The 25,049-nt window shown below is 29.9% G+C and overlaps 2 protein-coding genes across 2 annotated transcripts in view; both read right to left on the bottom strand.

The window, feature by feature from the left end:
- LOC113366224 (RNA-binding protein Rsf1-like) overlaps positions 1-25,049 on the bottom strand; it is a 187,348-nt gene that overhangs the window by 10,688 nt on the left and 151,611 nt on the right. The window lies entirely within an intron of this gene.
- On the bottom strand, positions 39-11,700 carry LOC113367105 (zinc finger BED domain-containing protein 4-like). Its single transcript, XM_026608734.1, has 3 exons — positions 10,159-11,700; positions 473-673; positions 39-266 (listed from the first exon to the last, which is right to left on the bottom strand). Exons 1-3 carry the CDS (start codon positions 11,698-11,700, stop codon positions 39-41), a joined length of 1,971 nt encoding a protein of 656 aa, XP_026464519.1.

Below are 25,049 nucleotides of genomic sequence, written 5' to 3' on the forward strand. Positions count from 1 at the left end.
AAGGCAAAATATAATCAAAATCTAGAAACTACTATAGTTCACCAGTCATTTATATACATCAATTTTTTAATCCTTCTTACCTCGCTGACCATTGGTACAAGACATGTCACTGGGGATGTGATGACACAGAACATAGCCCTCGGGCAGACTTCAGCGCAATGCAGGGCAATTTTATGAACAACTGATGCATTTAGTTCGAATAGTTGTATGTCGGTTAGATGTGAGTTCGGTGGAAGACCGCTGCATGTAGCTACAATGTCGGCCTTCTAAAAAGTGGAAGATAAATTCAGTTTCTAGAAATTGCAATAAAAGTTTCGAATTCTATGAAATTACTATCTTTTCTCCATCTTCTCACTCTTTGAAGTAAAGAATTGAATTAAGTAAATTTTACATTAAGGTCTTAATATTCTAATGGACCGAACAGTACCGAACAGTACCGAATAAAATAAATATTTCGTATATGAATGGTTACCTTTACTGCAGCTTTAAGCTTAGCTGGTCCCTCGTAGGCAGTAATGGTCGTTCTGGTGTCGATGTGGCTAAGATCAAGTGCTACTGCTGGAAGACCGCAACCCTTGTCGTCGTGTAACGCCAACTCGTCGATCAATGGACATTGCTTTAGCATCAAGGCGCAATATCGGCCGCAACCACTTGCTGCCCCAGTCACAGTCACCTAGTAAGAAAATGTTTGTTATTTATTTTAAAACAAGAGTTATTTTATCTCTAACATTAATTATTTGACGATACAAGCAACTAATAAATGAATGTTAAATATATGATGAGAACAGAAGAGCAGTTAACATCACTATGCCTATTTAGTATTTTTGATCAGCAATAATTTTGTTAATTTAAAAGATAGCTGGGAGGAAAGTAAATTAATGGTATTTGAGCATTTGTCTATGTGGATATGAAATACTGTCATTAAATACGAGCGATTAGTCATAAAAGCAAATCACACAAAAAAGTGGGCGAGTGGCACAACCGTTCACACCACCAGGACGGCATGAAAATAGGTTGAAAACAATAGCTATAAACACCAAAATGGTTTATAATGACTTTTCTTGTCAGAAATATGTAACACGACACTTCATTATCTTTTAAACAAAGTTTATGGATATAACAAAATATAATGTTCTAAACAAGAAATTCTTGTGCTGAATTTTCTTTTTTACCTTTCTATTTCGTATTTTGTCTTACTGTTAAGCCAGATTTTTCTTTCTTGTGCAATCATCACCAGCATTGTTTAGCAGTTCCCTAGTAATAATCAGTTTGTCCGTTACGGATTTTCAATAAAAACTATATTTTTAAGTAGAATTACGGGTTTTTCAATAAACTATATATTTAAGTAGTAAATAAATGTATATAATGTTATGATATCACCTACGTTTTCCTGAACGAAAAAATTTCTAATATATCTATTCGGATATACTTCCGAAATAAAAACCAAAGTAATCATAAAAAATTAAAAGTTTTAATTCGCACATGAACGCAAGAACTTTAATCTTACAATTTTTGTATGATTTTGATGACTTGATGCCATTTACCGACATCGTGCTTATGCTAGTGCTATGCGCAACTTTTGCACACACTCTGGCAAAATATTAGGGCACCATGCAGCATTTAGCAGAGATGTAATGTGGAGCAAGGTAGCTCCAACGAATTACGGTACTATCGTATATGTTTGAAGACAAATTAAGTTTAAAGTACGCAATTATTAAATTTAAATTCTTGTGATATCTAATATAAAGTAGTTTATCCTAATAGTTATTGCATATCTCAATGTATAGCTTGATGCACAAACAATTAATTTAAGAAAACGTTATTAGATATATTAATAATATCATTAACATATACTTATTTAATATATGTTTACAGCGAATTTTATTTAGATATTAGTTCTTGGTTAAACAACCATTGTAACTTTATAATCTATGCTCTGAAAAGAAGCCAAAAATGCCTAACAACGAGCATGTTCATGAAAAATTTGCTGAATTGAAATAGTTTTTTCTGGTGTTTCAAGTTAATTGTTAAAATTTAGCCAAAAGTATTTGTATATTGATAATTGTTATTATTGCCTCTTTGGTCAATGCAATTATTCTTGTTAGATATCACTTTGTAAATATTTTTCTTCTTCTGTAATTATTTTTTTTTATCTCAAACCATTTCCTGAGTCTCGGCTTTCAATTTCCAAAATTACCTCTTTTCATAATCTTTTATCCTGTTTTCTTCTGAAGTATTGTGCAGGAAATATATTTCAAACCAGGTTTGCGATTAATTTGAATATTAATAGTAAATGAGATTATATATTTGTAATAAATTCTTGGTACATTAAATACTATGATAAGAATATCTGTATATAATTTCATTTAATCACAAATGATTATCATTAGCATTTTTAAATTCAGGTAGGGTGAGTTATTGTGATCGTCCAAAAATCGAAAATGAATGTTTTTGCATGTCTTTACATTTCAGAGATTTCTAATCATTTTGGTTTACTTTATATTAACCCTTTACATGTGCACCATTTGTGCACAGGCATCATTTCTTCTATTTATCACATCAACACTTTTTTCTCTTCATAAAAATTTCATTTACATTTTTTTGCGATTACTATAATTTACTCTTGGTGAAGTTAAAAAAAAAAATTGGACATAAGCATACCAAATTGTCAGATATTTTAGTTTAGGAGAGAATGATTTTTAAATGATCACTAAATAACAATTAATATATTATGTTAATTGGCCACGACTTTATTTAATACCGGAACTAAAAATAGAAACATGAAACCATTTTTAAAGCGTTTTATATGTAAGATGCACTTTGACAAAGTTACAAAAAAACAGAGCTTCAATATTTCTCCAAAAAGCTTATAAATATGCTAATTTTTATTTTAAACATAACATCAATAAAATTAACAATGTGACTTCCAAGAATAATAAGTTTGATTAGAAAATGAATTACTCTGTTTCATAGAAAATGATTCGTAAATTTATAAAACCAGATCAAAATCAATTCTTAAAATGAATTGTCTTGACATTTTATCTGGTTAAAAATTTTGACATTCTGAAAAAATTGTGGCGCCCCAGGGCCCGGGCCTCACTGGCGTATGGGTTAATCCAGCACTGATTCAGATTGTTCCAATCTTCAACAAGCAAGCAACGCTTTTATACACACACAAGTCGATGGAACATCGCGCTCGTGCGTAGCCTCGCTTGTATTGTGAGAATCGCGTCTGTTCCCCTATTCCGCCGGTACCTTCTATTGAAACGGATAGTGTTAGTCCCTTGTTTATACTGACCTACCCTAAGATGACCATGTGCAAAATAATTATACATCGGATACACAATGTAGTTCACGATCAACGTTTTGCGAAAATTCTATTCAGAAACAAATGGAATGGTATTAATAAAGCACATATGCATATTCATAGTTATATCATGAACATTTTACATTTCCTCATTTTCCAACTATTAAAAGAATTTTTCGCGTAACAAATTTAGTTTTCTCTGCTTAATTAGTTATTGATTTCAATCGAACGCTGATGTGCCGAATAACCAATTCCATTGCTCGATTGAACCGTACGGAAATACAAGGAGACAAGACACGGATTTTGTTCAAATTCTTGCTGATGCCCTGGTAATTCAGAAAGGTAAAATCGAGCAGTTGTCACAGTCGGTCTCGGGATATTTTAATTAATTTGAAATTAAATCAAATTCTTAAAAATCTTAAAATATTTAATAGTTTAATTTTATTTGAAAACAGCATTTGAGTTTACACTTATTTGTTATTTATAATATTACAATTGATTATGGAAATAAGATTAAAACTAAAATAAATTGTATTTGACCAGGTTACATAATATACGCAATATTTTTTAATTATTTTAAATTAATATTATTTTATTTATAATTTTTAAATATGCTATACTAATGAGTCTTAAAATCATATTATAATTAAATGTTTTATAATATGAATTATTTTATTGAAAATTTTATTTAAAATGACCTTTTCCAACATGGATCAAGTTCATGTAAATTCAAAATCAGATGGGATTTAATAAAATCTGCTTTTAATTATTTTGCATAGTGCTGAAATCATTTCTGACGAGCTACCAGAGCACCATGCACAGTTATCGAATCGAGCGACTAATATTTACAAATCGTTTATATCGTTCAAGATCATTTATAATCTTTACAAAATTTATTTTTTAATAATGAACATAGCGTAATTTGGCAATACTATATTAAAATAATACTAGAGTATTTTTCTAAAAATTTGTCATCCCCTTTGTAGGAATGAATTTTGTGTCACATTGTGCCTTAAGGCAAATTGCTGAAACTTCCCGTATCATATAATTACACATTCGAGGAATAAAAATAATCAATAATCAACAAAAATTGATTAATTAATTAATTCGAAAAGTTTGAACCGCTGGACCTGCATTCCCCAAAAACTAATCATGCTTTTAATCAATCTAATCATATGCTCCTTTCTCTCAAAAACTGCTATTATTGCACTTTTGCTCCGGGTCATTGAAACGGCTGGACCTGCCTTTTCTCAAAAACTAATCTCCTTATCAATAGGAATGAATCATATCGATAAGAATCATTCAAATCGGCTCATCTGCGTTCCCGAAATCGTCGACGAAAATTTGTATTCGCACACACGTACACACACATACATATATTTTTTCTAAGGTATGCCAAAATGTTTAGAAATGTAAACATATATGAAAAATTTCATTTTTGATTTTTTTGCGATTACTGTAACTATCCCTATTATGGGAAGATAATAAGTCGCATGATTACTAAATTAAAAATGCAATTAATTGGCAAAAAATGATATGACAAAATATTGTATCCAAACATACACTCAAACTGCATACACACAAATACATCAATTTTCTCTGGCGTATGCCATAATGTTCAGAATCTTCGAAACGTAAAGGTATGCAAAAAATCTCATTCTCAATTTTTGGATGATTACTATAACTTACCCTATGGGAAATTATCAAATAAGTCGCATGATTACTAAATTGAAACTGCGAATATTTGGCAAAGAATTATGATAGCATCCAATAAATTATTCAATTATTAAATCATGCAAGGCCTAATCCATTTATCTCAATTTTTATATGATATTTCTTTACCTTCTTATTAATTTTATATTCTTCTTCAGTCAAGTCCCGTTTAATAAAACCGCAATGAACATGTTATGCATATTAATTACAAATATGAATTTTAATCATTACAACGTATAAAATTCCAATGTCAATGATTTTTAAAGATTCTGCATGTTTAATTATAGAATCCGAGTAAAATGTGTGCATGTTGCCCTGGTGCGGAGGAAAGATTGACGCCGCTTGGTACCCTAGAACGGTTGTTTGTGCAAATTTCTAGCACGATATTTGCAATTGTTATGTACGATAACAAGATGTTGGCCACTATCCGGCGACTGGAAGGCGATCAAATCAACTAGGCAAACAGACAGGTCACGGAAACACAGAACATACAATAACTAGATTTACCAAAGGTCTATATTATTCCACAATATAGCATCATTATATAGGTTAAAGAACACGAAATTATGCGACTTGTATTTTTACTTTTTGAGAATTTTATTTAATTTGACATCCGACAATTTTATTTGAAGTTAATAACAAATTTGCTTCATGCTCTTCAAATGTTTGATTGGTGGGCTTTTTTTTTTCATTAATACATACTAATGTATTAGCCACAAACTAGTGGTTTCGTTTTTTTTTTATTAGGAATACATACTAGAGCATATTGTTTTATTCCATCAAAATTCATGGGTGGGCTCACGCGGTTTCGACGCCACTGTTAATAATAATTAACTATTATTGACTGAATTATAATAATAAGATTTGTGACGTTACCGACAATTTTTACATAAAAACTCTTCATAAGTATAATTAACATTTATATTTAATTCTTCGTCCTAAGCCTCAGTGGTATTCCATTCGCTTTCTGATGGGATGTGAGAGATGTCCCATTGCCATTTCACACCGCTGCCGTGTTGGGCTTATTTTCAAATGATAACATATTTTTTATCTATATTTTCAAGTGAAAATGGACATCGCTACTGCACGACTTCAGGACGTCCCGAGTCGCGCTAGTACTCGCGACCTTGTCCATGCAAAGACAGCGTTTTAAACCGCTCGGCCGAGAAGACCGATTTATTACATATGCTTCCACAGACATAATCAGCAATGCCCCGAAATACTTTTACTTGTAATTTTATTTAGATATGTATTTTCAAGTAAAATGTAACATCAATACTGCTTGTTATCATGCTGCCCGAAGCGGGAATAGAATCTGGAGTCTGTCGTTGAAAACAACTAAACTTAAATCACGGAGCCACGGATAAGCTAATCGAGAATTAATTCTCGTCTATATAGTCTATTTCTGAAACCTTATTCAGGAATCCGACACTTAATGCAATATTATATTTCATATTGTATTTCTTAAGTTTGAGATTTATTTGTGATGTATATATCGGACTTTGTTTTATATAAATTAAATATTGCAAAATCTTCATCACAAATTATTATATTATCTATATTATGATTTTTCAATATTGTTGTGGTATAATATAATATAGGACATACTGACATAACGCAAACTATTGAGATTCACTAAATTAACTTTGCTAATCTTCTAGTATCGTTATCTTCTAGCTTTGTATTTTTTCGTTTTTTACCATTTTTACTTCAATACTCTATTCAATTAAAAAATTTGAATAAATTTTGAAGATAAAGCATATCTATTAAACTAATGTTCGAATACAGATCGAAAGATGTGACGCAAAGTTCAAAATACCGCGCAGAGCGCATGATGCCCTGGTAGATGTGAAGCGGGAACATCCTTGCTGTTGATGACGAAAGTTGACGATTTCCAACTAGATTCTAGTAATATTCTTGCTGATGTGATTTTTTCATTATTCCCAATAATGTGATAGTTCTTGTGATTTAATGCTTGAGTGGCATTGTAGGTTGTAGTGATAAATATATTTTTTATATATTTTATTTATTACATAATATATATATATATATATATATATATATATATTCATTGTTTGCAAATTGTTCTTGAATATTTGCATAAAGCAAATTGGATAATCCAGATTCAGAATTTGATTTGTGATTTAAATCCAAAGAAGTCCAAAGGGTTAATATAGGTTTTTGAATTCTAGTTTGACCAAGAGATAAAACTATATAAAATATAATATAGGAAATATCTAGTAATTATAAAATAATTACCGAAATATATGAACAGGCAAGATATGGCAAAACTAATGTTAAAAATTTTAGATGTACAATTAAAAAATGATAAGAAAGCACCCAAAAGAACCAAAATAATAAAAGCAAAATAAAATAATGCATAAAAAACTTGCCACACACAATGTTCAAAAAAACTTGATTAATGGTCATATTTATGAAATAGATTTTCTTTGACATGAATAATCAGCCATCACTTGTTCTGAAATAATTTCTAACTAAACTAATATTAAAACTAGTTGTAAGTAGCATTTTGCCACCATTGAAATGTGGTCTTTTTTGGGACATTGTTGATTTTTTTCTTTTTTGCCACAAATATTGTATATATGAATAATACTAAAACTAGTTGTAAATAGCATTTTGCCACCATTGAAATCTGGTCTTTTTGGGAAATTGTTGATTTTTTTCTTTTTTGCCACAGATATTGTATATTTGGATGATTAAGATAAAATGTATAGCAATATATATAACATTGTAAGAGGATAATACCCTTGGGTAATAAACTTATATATTTTAATTATACACTATAATTCAGCTTATTCAATAAAAAATCCAAGTTTTTAAATCTAAAATCTAATCTAGTAGCATTTTGCCTTAAGGTAAGTTGCATGATTTCCCAATATGTATACAATCATGAAGAATAGAGATTCAGGTATTTAGGTAACGTGTTCAAATTAGAGCTGTCAAGAACCGTCATTTTCAAGAACCGGTTCCAAAGTCCAAAAAGGACTCGGTTCCGGGAGAACCGTGAACGGTTCCAACCCGGAAAAGTCCGGATCGATCCCGGAAAATTCCGGACCGCACCGGAAAAAACTCCGGCACCGGATTTTTTTTTCTATATTGTGAATAATGCAGTAGTATTTTACTATGATGAAATGGGTGTATGTGTGTGTGTGTATGTGTGTGTGTGTATGTGTGTGTGTATGTGTGTGTGTGTATGTGTGTGTGTGTATGTGTGTGTGTGTGCGGATACAAATTTTCGTCCACGATTTCGGTAACACGGTTCAACGGATTTCAATTATTCAAAATACATTCGATTTGTATTGATAAGGAGACGTGCTGATTAGTTTTTGGCATAAGCAGGTCTAGCCGTTTCGAAGATACGGGGGAAAAGTGCCATAAGCGGTAACTCAGTTTTTGAGAGAACGGAGCGTTCGATTTTAATAATTCAAAAATCATTTTACTTGTATTGACAAGATGAAGAATTGATAAAATTTTTATGAATGCAGATCTATCGGTTTCGGAGATCTAGTAAAAAAACTAAAAAAAGCCATTTGGCTGTCAAAAATGATCATTAGACATATGCACATCAAATTATCAGATATTTTATAGAAATTTCGTTTCAACGCAGTTAAAGCAGTACGATTGCTTTGAACAAAAGTTCAGAACTCCCAAAATATTTCAAAATAAAAAAAAACATTTTTTTTTCAAAAAGTCTTTTCTTTCTAAAAAAGTAAATTTTTGTCAAAAATTTATAGTTTCTCAAAAATCTATTTTTTTCAAAGTATTTTTTTTCCAAAATGTTGATCCTTTTAAAAAAATAATTAAAAAATAAAAAATACGGGAAGTACCAGCAATTTGCCTTAAGGCACGATGCCACACACCACTAGTTTCTTATTTTTTTATTCAGTCACAAATATCCAAAAAGCTACGTGTTTCGCTTTTAGTTCTTGAATTTTTTTTTGTAACCCTTTGAATTTTTTAATATAATTATAATTAACACTTTTTGTGCATTTCTATTTATTTATATATTTGTTTGATTGTTTGCCATTAATAATGCAATGCAATTCTCAAATTGAAAATTGTACATTCGAATAATATTTAGTCTGCTTTCATTATTTTTATGTTATATGTAATTTTCATAAACTTCTAAATAAATAATTATAAACTTTTTCATAAAGCAACTTCTTTTTTCAATCGGATTTATCATTTAATTCACATCGGAAATAAAATAATTTTATGTAGACGCCCTATATGAATAAAGTAGAAAAGCATAGATAAATAAACATAAAACATAGTGAAGTGTGACATGACATGAGACATGACAATTCCATCTTTATACTGGGGTTTGTGACATTGTTTTGCTTTATAGGTTATGTACAAACTTATTTTTTCATTTCAGAGTTATTTTAAATTAAATTTTATAGTCTGGGAATTGTAGTCTATGACATAATAATAAAAACATGTGTCTCCAAATATTTTTACTGTAAGTTAATGTGTTATGCAATGCAATTCGTCCTATAAGTTCTTAAATATACTTAAAGAAGCATAATTAGTTTGTGTTTCAGGTTAATAATCATGAGTAAATGTTCAATATACACATAATGTTATCAGTTATATGAAACATCAAAAATATTCTAAATTTTATATTTTATATAAACAGTTTGTTCTTTTAAAATTTGTAGATCTTCAATATTGATCTTAAAATTTCTAGACTTGAATATAATTCAATATGAGATGAGGATTATTATAGATCAACTAGCAAACTATCACTATAGATAGAAATTAAGATCCTAAAGGTTGTGAGAAGAATTGAGGAGAAATAGTAAAATATATTTATTACAAGAAGCATTTAACCTTTAAAATTTTAGCATTTAGCTATTAAATGTTAGTCTTTATTGAGAAGTTTAATTATGAAAAAAATCAAAATCTATCTAGTGCAAAAATATGGTGCATTAAATTATAAAACGTTTTTTCTGAGTCTGAAATTTCAAATTAAAACCTCACATTTACAACATAAAATTGATTTATTTATATTTTTATACATTTTTGTTTTCATAGAGAAAAACGAGCATGTCCACATTGTCAGGTCGAAGGCAATTTCTGCGGTTTGTGATTATATTTCCAGCTGTGGAAAAAACCCTTTCAGATGGTGTCGAAGTGGCTGGTATAGCTAAGTATTTTTTGGCTATCATGGATAGTTTTTTGTATTTGTTTTCATTACGGCGCCACCATTCAAATACGCAGTCTTTTTTACTTATTGGTTTTTCAGTAATGTATATATCAATTTCTGATTTTGTAATAGTAGGCATAGCATCGTCTCTTTCCTCATCGAAAAATACATCTAAATAGTATCTTTCTATGTCTGAAGATTCTTCTTCAATCGTAATTTGTGATGTCTCTTCCATACGCCTTAACAACACTATTGCCTTTTGTTTTACGTTATGAGGAACTTCATCTTTGTATCTGGGATCTAATATGCTTGCCATATCGAAAACTGTTAAATTTCCATCGTCAACATTATAGAGAAATCTATCCATTATTTCAGTTCTTATTAGTTTTTTAAACTTTTTTATATGGATAGATTCCTCTTCATTAATTCTCTCTGAACATCTTCTCATTAACGAAGACATCAATGGTTTTGCTGTTGACAATGTTACAGCCTTTTCGGATGACAATAAGCTGGTACTCATTTCAAATGGTCTTAAGATTGTGACCAGCATTACTATTATCCCCCATTCCTGCTCAGTTATTTCAAGTGACACAGCTGTCCTAATGTTCGTCACAGAGCGATCATTGAGGACAGCTGAAATTGCTGGCCGTTGTTCTACCAGTCTTTCAAGCATGTGGTAAGTGCTGTTCCACCTAGTAATGTTCTTATTTATTAGCTTATGTATTGGAAGTTGTAGTTGATCTTGCTTCTGTTTCAAATTATAATAGGCTAAGCTAGAATGATGGAAATGACTTACTACATTTCCAGCTTTCTTCACAACATCATGAACATTACCGACTGAAAGGGCTCTATTGATGCACAGCTGTAGGGTATGTGCAAAGCAGGGTATGCTATCACCAAACAAGTTCCTGTTCTTCGAAACAGCCCCTGTAATGTTTGCAGCATTGTCATGAACAACAGCAGATATTTTATCTTTAATATTCCAAACTCCCAATAGTTCAGTCAATTTATTTTTTAAATTCTCTGAAGTGTGTTTCTCTGAAATTTCGACAGTGGATAATGTAACATTGTTGTACTGCCATGTACTGTCTATTACATGACCAGTAATAGTCATATATGAATTTGATGATCTTGATGTCCACATATCAGTTGTGATTGCCACATTTTTAGCTTCAGACAACAATTTCTTGACTTCGCTGGTCTTGTTGTCGTATAATAATTTCACACGACTCAGCACAGTACCTCTTGAAGGAATTTTGTAAGTCGGTTCGAGAAATTTCATAAATTTCTGAAATCCTTTACGTTCCACAAAGCTTAGTGGTAGCATATCTGTGGAAATCATTTCAGCAAGTAAGCATGTAATTTTCTCGCTCCTTTCTTCCAAATACTTGCTGCTTCGAAATGCTCCAGTGATTTTGGTCTGTGTCAATGAAGATGTTTGAGAATCAGCTGAAGTGATGCTCATATCTTCAGAGTCACTCAGGATCTCTACCTCTTCTTCAACGTTCATTGAAAATCTAAAACAGTGAAATATTTTTATTCACTATTTCATTATTCATGTGTATATGTGTATTATGTGTATATAATGATAAAAAATTCTAAAGATTAAAGTTGAACAATCAATAGGGCCAATAATGGACTATTATAAAATAATTTGATATTTAAGTTTCATAAGCTTGTTTCATTTTTTTCAATGAAAAGTAATATTAATATTATTAGAGCGATACTTCTAATATTTGTAATATTTAAGTTAAAAATATATATTTTACACACTATTATTTGCAGACGCCCATTACTGTCGTCAAATTCTGTTCTATTATACGTCAGCTTATTTATTATTTAATTACTATTTATTTATTTATTACTAAATTATATCATTAACATGAATTTAGCAAGTAGGATTTTCTGGTGAAAACGTAAACTTCTTCGAGAAATTGCGTTGTGCTATTTATTATAAAAGTATTGGCGGCACTATAAAAGTTTCAGAAACAGAGCAATTTATGCATTTTACATTAGTTATTCAAAACTATATAAGTATATGTACTTATATAGTTCGGAATATCTATAGTTATTCAGAACTATATAAGTATAGTGTTGGATAACTAATATAAAATGCAAAAATCTCTCTGTTTCTGAAACCTCTATACTTAATGTTTAGTACTACTTATATTAATAACTATAGTCATACCAACTATGGGTTTTAAAACAATTTGTGAAAAATTTAATATTTCTATTTAGTATTGAAAAGTAACACATGTAATGAAAAATCAAATACAAAAAGGGGCTGTAATTGGCACTGTGTCTGAAAATATGTTATGCAAAAACAGTATAAGCTGATATTAATAAAATTGTGTTTCAAATTAGATTTTATAAAACTTTTACACTTGATTGTCACAAAAGGATTCAATTAGTAAATGAATATTGATGGAATATTAAAATCTGATAAATTATTTACCTTTGACGCTTTCTAGAAGTTGAAGAAGTTCCGGAAGAGCTTTTCTCGATATCGAAAACACTATGAATAGTTTTCAAATGTTTACGAATTGAGCTAGTACTTCCTCCAACGCACTTCAATTGTTTTTTGCAAAACTTGCATTCTGCGGTATCAACCGATATTTTTTTAAAATAACACCAAACTGAACTTTGTTGATTCATCATTATAATTTGTTGTCGGTACAAAAAGATTAATAAATTTAAATAATCACAAAAGATTAATTGAAAATAAATGCTTTACTTTAACTTTAAAAGTTTCAAAATTAGAAGTATAATTATAAATATATTTCTAAAATGAACTTTAATAATAGCCAATTGCGTGTATTTTCTTCAAACGTCTGTAAGAAACTGATCCTTGAAGCACTTGAGACAAATCTTTCATTTAGGAATTCTAAAGACATCCAAGAATTACTCGGGGGTTGTGGTAGGTAAAGAAAATTTGAAACAAAATGCACAAAAAATCTATACCGTAATATTTAAGTGTGACTTTAACTGAAAACATATTACGAAATTAAAATCATATTTAAACTTTTTAAAAACTGTTGCTTCATTAAAATCAGCAAAATAATCATAATTAGAGCTATTATAGTAATAATACGATTTGTTATTAAATTAAAATTATAACTAATTAATATTATAAAATTAAAATTATTAAAGAAATATAATAAATTTAATTATCTTATTAAAAATAATGTAAACATGCGAAAGGTTGTACATTTTGCTTCTATTACCCAAAATTTTATTTAAATATAGGTGAACTTTATACTCAAAACGGGAAAAACGAACATCTCGGTACGCCGCTTTGTAAGAGTCAACCATTTTTTTATACGAAAATATTTGGTAAAAAAACTAGATACATATATTAATGTATTGTTTTTTGAGATACGAGCCTTCAAAGGCGCGGTTCGTTTGCTTCAATATACGAACAAAATTCGTGATACGCGCCGCCAAAGAAGCGATGCCGCTAGCAAGACCGCCAGATTCTGTAAATTTATAAGAGTGTGAATGAAGCAGATTCATTTAATAGGATTTTTGTATATGAAGTTGCATAAAAAATATTAGTGTCAATTGTTTATAGTCAAAAATTTCAATTAATTAATATTAATTGTTTCATTATTCTTGTTTGTCAGATACAACAATTCACACCCATTGTGATTATTTATGTTAATGTAAAAAGTAGCGTTCGATCTCTTTTGCTTCTTATGCCGTTAAAAAATATTTACTTGTATAATCACGATTTTTTATGAGATAGTATATTTATAGAATCATGATTAGATAGTTTATTCAAACGCAAGAACTAATATAATAATAATTAAGTTATTTTTTATTTAGTAACTTGCTATATTTTTGGATAATATATATATTTGATCTTAGAAATAAATGTTTCAATCCATTTTATTAATAAAAAAAACACTGTCCTGGAACGAATTAATGGCATTTCAATGTATTTGTATAGAGAAAATTGCATCGAGATATGATATACGATTCGAAATGCGAGTGTGGGTACGGAACGAATTAAGCTCGTAAGGCGGGATATCACTGTATATAATATAATATATATATATATATATATATATATAAATATATATATATTTATATATATATATCAACATCAAAATTATAAAAATTTACCATATATATAAATAGATATATGTATAATTAATCATACATTTCAACATCAAATTTAAACACTTTCAACATATTTATATATATATATATCACTGTATATATTTACATATAAATTAATTTATACAAATTGTTAGTAATAATTAAAAATTAAAAATAATTAAACAACTGCAGCATAATGAAAAACTTACTTAAAAAATAATATATTCTAAAAACTTACAAAAATAAACATAACTTTAATTACTTTGAAGCATATTTTCAGTTTCTTTAGTTTTTAGTTTCTCAATTAAAGTTTTCGATATCCATAGCAAGAGGCGGTTTCTTTTGATCAGGAGAATTTACAAAACTGGCTGCATATAGTATTAAAAAATATTTTATTAAAAGTATTACAACAAAACGCCTTAGTTTAATTGAAATAAATAGTCTATTTCATAAAAAGTAAGTTAATTTCTAAATTGTTAACTTCATAGAAATATAAAAATTTCATACTATGCCAACACATACATATATTTATTTTGTTACCCAAGCTCTTCCCATTATGTAATTCGACTCTTGCACCGAACATTGTGAAAGTGGACCTTATGATCATAATATTAGTAAATGTACTAATACATATATATCTAAAGATTTCAAAGCAGAAGCGTACTTTTAGAGCAAGGGCGAGCAACCTTTTTCATCCACGGGCCAATTTCAATTTTAAAATTTCATGGCGGGCCGCACGGGTTTAATATATATACTAGCTGACCCGGCGAACTATTTTTAGAAAATCATTAGTATAAAAAATGGCTAGCTAATTCTGAATGTACAAATATGTAGTATATAAATGAAAGGGGCAGCTAACACAAAAACACATTGATAATTTACCCAATGCAACGCTAAAATACTAACATCCATATTTGTATTATGTTATGCTATGCTCTTCTTTCATATCCAAAACAATTGTAGTTTGTCATTTGGGTCATATACTTCTTTAAGCATTGCATTACTATTAGGCTAACGAATTTTGGTATCAAAAAGGACATCGCCATATACACGCTTTAAATTCTTCAGGAATTCTTTAAATTTACCATAATTCAACCCTCGCGACTTCATAAGATTTACTTATTTAATTATTTTAAATTTGGAAATGCGTTATTGCTATGTTCTCGGACAAGTTCTCGATTTTTCTTGCAATATTGTTAAACTGACAAAAAAATTAGCCTTTACAGACGTATTTGATAAATTATCTGGAAAAATAATCTCTAGTTTAGAAACGCTTGGCGGGCCGCAGAAAAACACCCGGCGGGCCGCATGCGGCCCGCGGGCCGCGGGTTGCTCTTACTTGTTTTAGAGTACGCCTTTTCTGCGTAGTCGGGTGTTCTATTGAAAATTGTTGGTGGTCTTTCTAAAAACAAGTGTCAAAGTATGATTTGGAGAAGTCACTAAAATTAATATTTATGGGCTAAAGACATAAGAATACATATAACAATGTTTAATTTTCAGAAGTAAAAAGCTATATATTTCAAAATATTTCATACTAAAATATTCAACTATTATAAAATGTTATTATAATAACAGTAAAATTCTATATATTTTAAAATATTTCATGCTAAAATATTCAACAATTATAAAATGTTATTATAATAACATTTTATAATTGTTGAATATTTTAGTATGAAATATTTTAAAATGTATAGCTTTTTACTGTTAATATAATAATTTTATAATAACTGTTATTATAAAATGTTATTATAATAACATTTTATAATTGTTGAATATTTTAGTATGAAATATTTTAAAATGTATAGCTTTTTACTGTTAATATAATAATTTTATAATAACTGTTATTATAAAATGTTATTATAATCATTCATATAAACAAATATTTGTTTCAGAGACCGTATATCAATTTAATGAATTCAAATTTTTCTTCATATGGATCAATCGAGAATAAATCAAGCAAATTTCATAAAAATTCGGGAAACAAGTATCAATTTAAAATTTTCATCAAAACAATTATTAAAAATTAAACAATCGACAGGATGAGTGTAATGAAATAATATGAATATTTGTTCGTAATATATAAAGACTCTTTCAATCGTCGCATCTGTTTGATAAGTCGCGTATTGTTTTATACGTTTTATTGAAATCATTTCCAAAATTAATTTTTTTTAAATATTTTTCGGATTTGTATTGCTCGATCGGAGTGGAAAATATGTTTTTTTTTATTTTGTAGAATCGGTGTGGAATAAATTAAAATACTATTTTGCAAAATCTACTTTCCGAAATTATTAATCATATGTTATAATATATCTACTTATATTTTTAACTTTGTGTTTTATATAGTTCCATGCATAGACATATTAGATATAGGCAATACGAATACAATATTAGCTGCAGTTATATCGAAAATAATTAAATATGTAAAAATAAATTTGCGCTTGACAAAATATTGTCGATAATTATCTTTTGAATTTTTAAATTGTTGCCTACACGCACACACATCTGCTTCGCCTGTGTACAAAAAATTCTTCGCACGTGGCACGCGTTTCGTGCCGCTGTTCAACGCTTGTTCTGTCTCTTTCAAGCATTAGCAGAAGCGCCGCTCTCTCTTTCTGCCCAAATACAAATAGCCGCCTTTTAGGGCGGCCTAGAGGCGGTCAAATCAAAAAATGAAAAATTTAAGGCGGCCATACACGAAAAGCGGCCATAACAAAAAGCGGTCGCATTGAAAGTCCACTGAATTAAAAGGCGGCCAAATTGAAAGTCCGCTGAATTCATCCGCAGTATTGAAACTCCGCTGAGTTAAAAGACGACCGTAGTCAAAATCAGCCGAAGGCGGCCGTATTAAAAGCGAAATCGTATTAAAAAGCGGCTTTTGAAAGCTTTGTTTCCAAATTATTAATAAGTGTATAAAGTAAAAGTATAAACTTGGTGTAAGGTGTAACTTTGCCTTAAAGCAAGCTGCATGAATTTTTGAACACGTGTAAATAATCTACTTAACTATAAACAAAATATTAATTTATGAGTGCATTGCAATGTGAAAAACTGTCGCAGATTATTCAATTTTGTACAAATTTTCTAAACATGTTAGTTATTTTTTATAAATGGTTTCAAAATTAAATATTATTGGACAAGAAAAAAACGTGTAGTATGTTCATTAAGAACAGGATCCAAAATCGCCAAAAAAATTTGTTAATCAATAACTGAGAAACGACTCGACGGATCATTGACAAAAACTAATCAGCACGATTCTCAAATAGTACCTTTGTAATGGTTTTTGGATTTTCAAAATCGATTCACAAATTTAGACTATAACGTGGACGAAAAATTTGTCACTTTTGATAATCCTAAAGAAACGGCTCGGCCGATCTTGAAGCAAGAGTAACCAGCACGAGTGCTTATTGAATTTGATCGATTTTTCAAATAAGATTGCGCATTTAAAAAAAAAACGTCGACTAAAGATGAAATTTTGCTTCACGTAAAAAAGTGCTGCTAATTTTTTCAAACTGTGATAATATTTTGAAAATTAAAACGACTTGTAAGGTCGAAATATTTAGTTATATTTGAGATCATGATCTCTATCGCCAAATATCATCGTAAAAATATATTAATATGAATATTTAACAATTAAATACCAAGAAACGATGCGTCCGAGATCTCTTAAAACTAATCAGCACGATTTCCAAATGATATCTTTCAGTTTCTGAATGTTTAAAAACAATGCAGGATTTTTGGCTAAAACATGTACAAAAATTTATAGACTTTTCTGTTGATTAGAAACGGTTTGGCCGATTGTTGCACAAAACTGACAGACGGTAGTCGTTATCTAGTTACACCAAATGACTTTTAAATTTTAAATCGGCTCATATACATACTTTTTTTTACAAATTTGGTCTCGAACGATTCAGAATGACTAGAAACGTAGAGAAAACATAAAAATTACAAGTCGAGAACATATTTGATATTTTCCTATTATGTTATTTTCCGTACCCAGGCACGGCTCTGTGTACAATTGCATATGAGTTAAGTGTACATATTCGGTTAACTTTATATTCGGTTATTAACCAAAATTAATAAATTGACTTAAACGATTAATTACGAAGAAAATACCCGTCCAATCTTTGCCAAAACTAATCAGTACATTCCCAAATTTTTCGAATGGTTTTTAAATATTCAAAATATATTTAGATGATTTTTAAGAAAAAGTTGAACGAACAATTATGCACTTTTCTGATAATTCTCATGATTCTACGTTCGGCGGACCAGCTCAGTTTGTGAGAAAGTGAAAGGTAAACTAGTAGTGCATGGTATCGTGCCTTAAGGCAAATTGCTGGAACATCCCGTTCCTAAAATTAATTAAAAAAAAAAAATAATTTTGAAAAACAGATTTTTGAGAAGGTAAAACTTTTGAAAAAAAAACACCTTTTTTAAAGATTAGATTTAATAAGTATTTTGCACTTTGTTCAAATTAATCGCGATACGTTAGCTGCGCAGAAACAAAATATCTAAGCGTGTGAGCGCCGCGTCGCAGTCAAACGGATAAACATTGGTACGGAACCCATAGATATTTGTCCAAAACACAATTTGTTCCTATTATTTATAAAATATCCGATAATTTGATGTGCATATGTCTAATGATCATTTCGTCCGCCAAATGACTTTTCTTTTACTTTCTTTTATTGGATCACCGAAAGCGCTAGACCTGCCTTTTTAAAAATTTTCAGATTTTAGTACGGTATTAGAAGTCCTGCTTAAGGCAAAATGACACTTACGGCAAATGTTGTCTCTAACAATACAGAACGACTTATTAGCATAATAATATCTAGTCAGATTTTCTGGCTGAAACAAAGTACTCCTTCGCGTAAGTAATAATAGGTTAACTTCTTAATCCGATTAAGTTAATTAATTTTAAATCGAAATTAAGTTTTGAAATGAAAATAAATAATGTCTTGAGTTATTACATTTGAATATTTGAAATGTTGTGTTAAAATTAATTAGAATTGGAAAAAACAATATAGGATATAAAAATGAAATATTGTTGGTGACTAAATGCAACAAAAAAAAAAAATGGAACCGTTGACGGTTCCCAAAATTTGGGAACCGGTTCCAGAACCGGTTCCAGAACCGGAACCGCGATGGACCCGGTTCCGGTTCACAGCTCTAGTTCAAATGATTATATCAAAAATAAAATTTTTGCTTTGACTAAAAATTAATTAATGCGATTTTCAGTTGATGAATTTCATACATACTATAATTTCGGTAATGGTTTAAATTAAAATTGTTTAACACATTTCATCTTATCCATTTCTATTTCTAAAAATGAATTTTATTTAACTGTAATCAGTATCTACACAACACCACAGAACGTACATATACTTCGGCACATATTCTCATTAGAATCGCTTAAACTCACGGCGAAATTTTAATCATTTATGACTTTTTTTAATTCAACCGCTTATGGTAGGCCTATAATATTTTAGTATTATATTTCAGACTAGAAACTCTATCGTTGTACAAAGTTTCACAAGATCGTCAAAAAAATTTTAACATTCAATTATAAATAAAGCCTTATCCGATCTTTACCAAAAACTAATCAACGAGAAGTCAATTTCTTTCGAATACTTATTGAATTTTTAAAATTGATTGAAAATTGTGATCAATTATCGCATAAAACTGTTAAAAGCTAGTCCTTATCGAGTTACATCGAATGGTTTCTAAATTTTTGAAATCGGTCCAGACGTTTTTGTCCCATACACACACATACATTTTCCAAAATTGACCTTATTCGATTCAAGACGAAACGCTAAAATTATAAAAACATTATATTAGCAAATCGTATTATTTTCGAAAACAAACATCTCCTTCGAGAAGTTAAATGATATACATTCATATATTATAATATTACTTACTATACTTCAACACGGTTCATGAATCACTCCCATTTCGGGCTTCCTCTTGCGACATTGAACATTTATGATATGCGAAACCTTCGAAATCTGCATTTTATTTCAGCCACTCCAATAAAGTGTCCGGACAGAACAGGGGCCGATGCGCGATTTAGCCGTAACCTTGCCCTGCGGTCGGCACTCGACTGACATATTGTCAGAAACGGCCTGTTCTCCTAATACACCGGTCGACGATTTGTTCGCGCTTTGTACTGTTGCACGCATTCGCGGCATTTCTAACACCGTACCGAACGGATGGCGTCTGTTCGCCTGGTAGGGCACCTAGCGGTACTTGGTCTTGTGACCAACAAAATACTGAACAACATGCATAGGAAGCAACTTCGGACATGGCAACATTGTTGAGACTCATCATATGTAGTAGTTGGGATAATTCGGGACGGTTACGATAATTGTTAACGATAAAGATCGTCATTTTTTACTTATACATATAATATTATCTGTATTTATAATTGTGAAATATTATCGATATACATAATTGTCCATTGTCGTTTAATTTAAGCTAATGGGGTGCATTGCATCGTGCCTTAAGGCAAATTGTTGTCGTACTGTAATTAAAAAACCTTGGTAGGAGCCCAAAAAATTCACACAAAATGTGTACACATTATTAAAATCTCTATAAAATATCTGATAATTTAATATACGTATGTCCAATAAACATTTCTGACCACCAAATGACATTTTTTAACTTATTTTTATTGAGAGTCCAAAACCGCTGGACCTGCCTTCCCAAAAATTTGAACAGTTTTTCATCTTGTCGATGCAAGAAAATGTTTTTCGAGTTATTAAAATCGGACGCTTCGTTCTCTTAAAAACTGAGTTACCGTTTTTGGCACTTTTTGCCCCGTATCTTCGGAACGGCTGGACCTGCCTTTGCCAAAAACTAATCAGCACGTCTCCTTATCAATACGAATCGAGTGATTTTTGAATTATTCAAACCGGTTGATCGGTGTTCCCGAAATCATCGACGAAAATTAGCACACACACAAATACATCCATTTTTTTCTAGGTATGCCAAAATGTTCAAAAACCTTCAAAACAGATATATAAAAAATTTGATTTTCGATTTTTGCGATTACTATAACTTGGAAAGTTAAAAAACTAGTGGGGCGCAGGCAAATTACTGGAACTTCCCGTACCATTTTTTTTATGAGATTAACATTTTTAAAAAACTTTTACTTTGAAAAAATTAGATTTTTGAGAAACTATAAATTTTTGACAAAATATTAAAAAAAATACTTCTTGGAAAAAAATGTTTTTTTTATTTTGAAATATTTTGGAAATTTTGAATTTTTTTTAAAGCAATCGTACTGCTTTAACTGCATAGAGGCAAAATATCAAAGCGCGTAAGCGCCGCGTCCCCGTCTAACGGATAAACATTGGTACGCAACCCATAGGAATGTAAACAAAATTTATACTTATTGTTAAAATCTCTATAAAATATTTGATAATTTTATGAGCATATATCTAATGATAATTTTTAATCGCCAAATGGCATTTTTTTTACTTTTTTTACTAGATTTCCGAAACCGCTAGATTCGCCGTCATGAAAATTCTATCGTCAATACAAGTAAAATGTTTTTTGAATTATTGAAATAGGACGCTCCGTTCTCTTAAAAACTGGTTTACCGTTTGTAGCATTTTTTGCCCCTTATCTTCGAAACGGCTAGACCTGCCTAAGCCAAAAACTAATCAGCACGTATCTGTATCAATAGCTATATTATAGCGATTACTATAACTTACCCATTGAGAAGTTAAAAAGGCTACAAGGTGTCAGTGGCATTTGTCCTTAAGCTAAGCTGTTGAATGCCCGGACATTAGTATATAATGGACTTAATCAATAATGAGATTTATAAGTAATTGAGTTTCTGTAGAGCATCATATTGCGAGAAACAATTTACCAAAGAAACGGCCCGAATAATCGACTCGAAAAACTAACCAGTAGTAGACTTTTAAAATTTTTGAAATGAGTTCAGTAGTTCTTGAGATTATGTCGACGAAGGGTCAAATTTTGACACACGTCAAGAACACGCTCAATTTCTCAAACTTTGATAGAAACCACTTTTCGTAATATAGACTAAAATCATTATCGTCTAAAACAGTTTCTTAAAAATAGTATGAAGAAACAGCTCGGCTAATTTTTACCAAGAACAAATCATCACAATTCTCAAACCAATATCTTTCAAACAGTTTTTGAATTTCTAAAATCGGTTTAGAGTTTTTGGCTAAAACATGTACGTTTTTTCCAAACCATTTTTAAAGAATCCATTCCCTTCCGAATTCCATTTCCATTTTTAAAGAATAAGAGAGTCGGATTTTCTCGCAAAAAGCAACTACTTCTTCAAGAAGTTAAAGTTCTGTGTGTAGATATGTAAATAATACTTGTTAAATAGATTATAGGAATTTTGTTTGTAAAAATGTTTAATGTGTCTTCTACACAAAGCAATGTGTCCGTCTGATACATGATATATATGAATACATATTTTATTACAAAAAATGATACGATTTAATCTTATGATCCTGTATCGTGAATCCAAAGAAAATTTAAGAATAAATAAAAACAATTCGTACCTTGACATACGGCGGCGGTTTTGGCGGAGGACACTTTGGTGGCACACAGGTGGGACATCCATCTTTACCTTTTGCAACTTTCATCCTGAGTTCTTTGCATTTCTTCGACTCTTTGCTGGTTTTTGACAGATACCGACATAAGAATTTTTCAGCATTATTGATTGGATTTAGAATTTTAAGGAATTTTCTGAGATGAAACATATTTATAATGAAAACTGTACCGTAAAGGAATTTAAACTAATAATTTTATTATTTATACATAATTTGACGTTATAAAATGAGTTTTGTTTTTTTGTTTCAATACATTTTGAAAATATTCTATTATATATCTGCATGTTTTTTTTATTAGTTACGACAATAGCAACAATTTTAAATACTTTATCTGCCCGTGATATATGACATAAAATATATTTATTACAACTGATGCATATTAAATTCAATACATTTTCATTATTATTCATTCTTATGGTAAGTATTCTTATATTCATTTGTACAACAATTTTATGAATATTGTGAAAATTTAGTATTCTAATAAATGAAAGAAATGTCATATTTTATGTGTGTAGTAGATTGCAAACTTTTGTTACTCAAAACAACATTTGCAGATGACACCATGGTTTTATCAACTCACGAAGACGCCACAAAGGCTTCGGAACAGCTGCAACATTATATATTATATACACAAACTAGAAGAGTGGACTCATAAATGAAAAATTACTATTACTCAACTAAGTCAGTCCACATCACCTTTACCAAAAGAAAGGGAGATTGCCCAAATATAAAAATCAACAATGTAGAAATTCCAAAAAGCAATAGAGGACTCACATGGAGTACCCACATCAGGGCGAAGCGTAAGTAAACAGACAAAAAATTTCGTGAACTCTACTGGGTATTGGAAGAAGCTCTAAGATGTCATATGAGGACAAGATCCTAATGTAAAAAGCTGTAATAGTACCAATATGGACATACGGTATCGAGCTGTGGGCATGTGCGAGCACGTCCAATATAAAAACCATCCAAAGAGCACAGTCAAAAATATTACGAGCCATAGTAAACGCGCCCTGGTATGTCTTCAACAAAATAATTCATCAAGATCTAAACATCAAATATGTACAGGAGGTTATCAAGGAGAGAAGTACGAAATATCATCAAAAGAGTGCATACCATTCAAACACACTAATAATAGATCTGCAAAAACAAGTTTCCACCAGAAGACCGAAAAGAAAGTGGCAGCAAGATTTAATGAATTAACAATCAATATATTTATGTAAGTAAATTCCTCACTTGGAAAATTTCTAAATGCCTTGTACCCAACAGCAAATAACCTCATTGAAACCAAGGCTCAGATTGGTTAGAGAAATAAATAAAAAAAAGTGTTTGAAAACACGTCTAACTGGTAACTATTCAGAAAGTTGCATAAGGCTATGAAAGAAAAAAAGTATTCAGGTCTTCTGAAATATAATTTGGTGAATGGTCTCAAAAACTCTTTCATTTCTTTTTAGAGCAAACTCCTAGCAAAATAAGAGTGCAGTATTTTTTAATGAGTTTTTATTTTAAAATGACTAATAATTATATGTACAGACTTACAAGATATCGAGTTTTCTAACGAAGTAACAGATCATTTTAGAGTAACACACTAAAGGTACAAAATAAATAATTGTGCCACTGGTAAATGTAAAATTATTTACACACATACATATATATATATATAATTATATAATATATATATATATATGTGTGTATATATATGTATATATATGTATGTGTGCGTTTGCATTTTGGGCGTATGCAGAGTCATCAGACTACATTGATAGGACTATATATTGTTAACTTAGTAATCCCATCAATTGTAACAATTTGCCTTAATAATAATTTTATAATGTAATATTTTGAAATGATGTAATCAGCTTGTTACTATTTTTCATACATCTATATATAAGAATTTCAACTCTGTAACGTAGTTGAGTCAATGAAGCATTTTTAGGAAAATTATAAAAATAGTAAAAATAATTTTAATTTTATATAATTTAATTTAGCATGAAGTCTCCTACAACGATAATTAATCCAATGAATTAACTTTTTTTTTAAATAATTATTTTTAAAATAAATATATTTTAAATAGATTATTTTATAACAATTAAAATAACAATAAAAAACAATAAAATTATATTGAAATTGCAAAAATTCAATAAATATAATTAATTAGTCTATTATCAACTTTGAC

This window comes from Ctenocephalides felis, unplaced genomic scaffold (assembly GCF_003426905.1).
Source record: "Ctenocephalides felis isolate EL2017-DRISC unplaced genomic scaffold, ASM342690v1 CF-g0.4_SCAFFOLD_01170, whole genome shotgun sequence".
Classification (NCBI taxonomy): domain Eukaryota; kingdom Metazoa; phylum Arthropoda; class Insecta; order Siphonaptera; family Pulicidae; genus Ctenocephalides; species Ctenocephalides felis.

Bases quoted from the DNA above. Each gene is read 5' to 3' on its own strand.
- LOC113367105 (XM_026608734.1), bottom strand. From the start codon at position 11,700: ATGAACGTTGAAGAAGAGGTAGAGATCCTGAGTGACTCTGAAGATATG. The intron at 674-10,158 runs GTTTTTTCCACA...TTTTCTTACTAG, and splicing joins CTTCGACACCATCTGAAAGG to GTGACTGTGACTGGGGCAGC. The intron at 267-472 runs GTAACCATTCAT...TCCACTTTTTAG, and splicing joins AGCTTAAAGCTGCAGTAAAG to AAGGCCGACATTGTAGCTAC.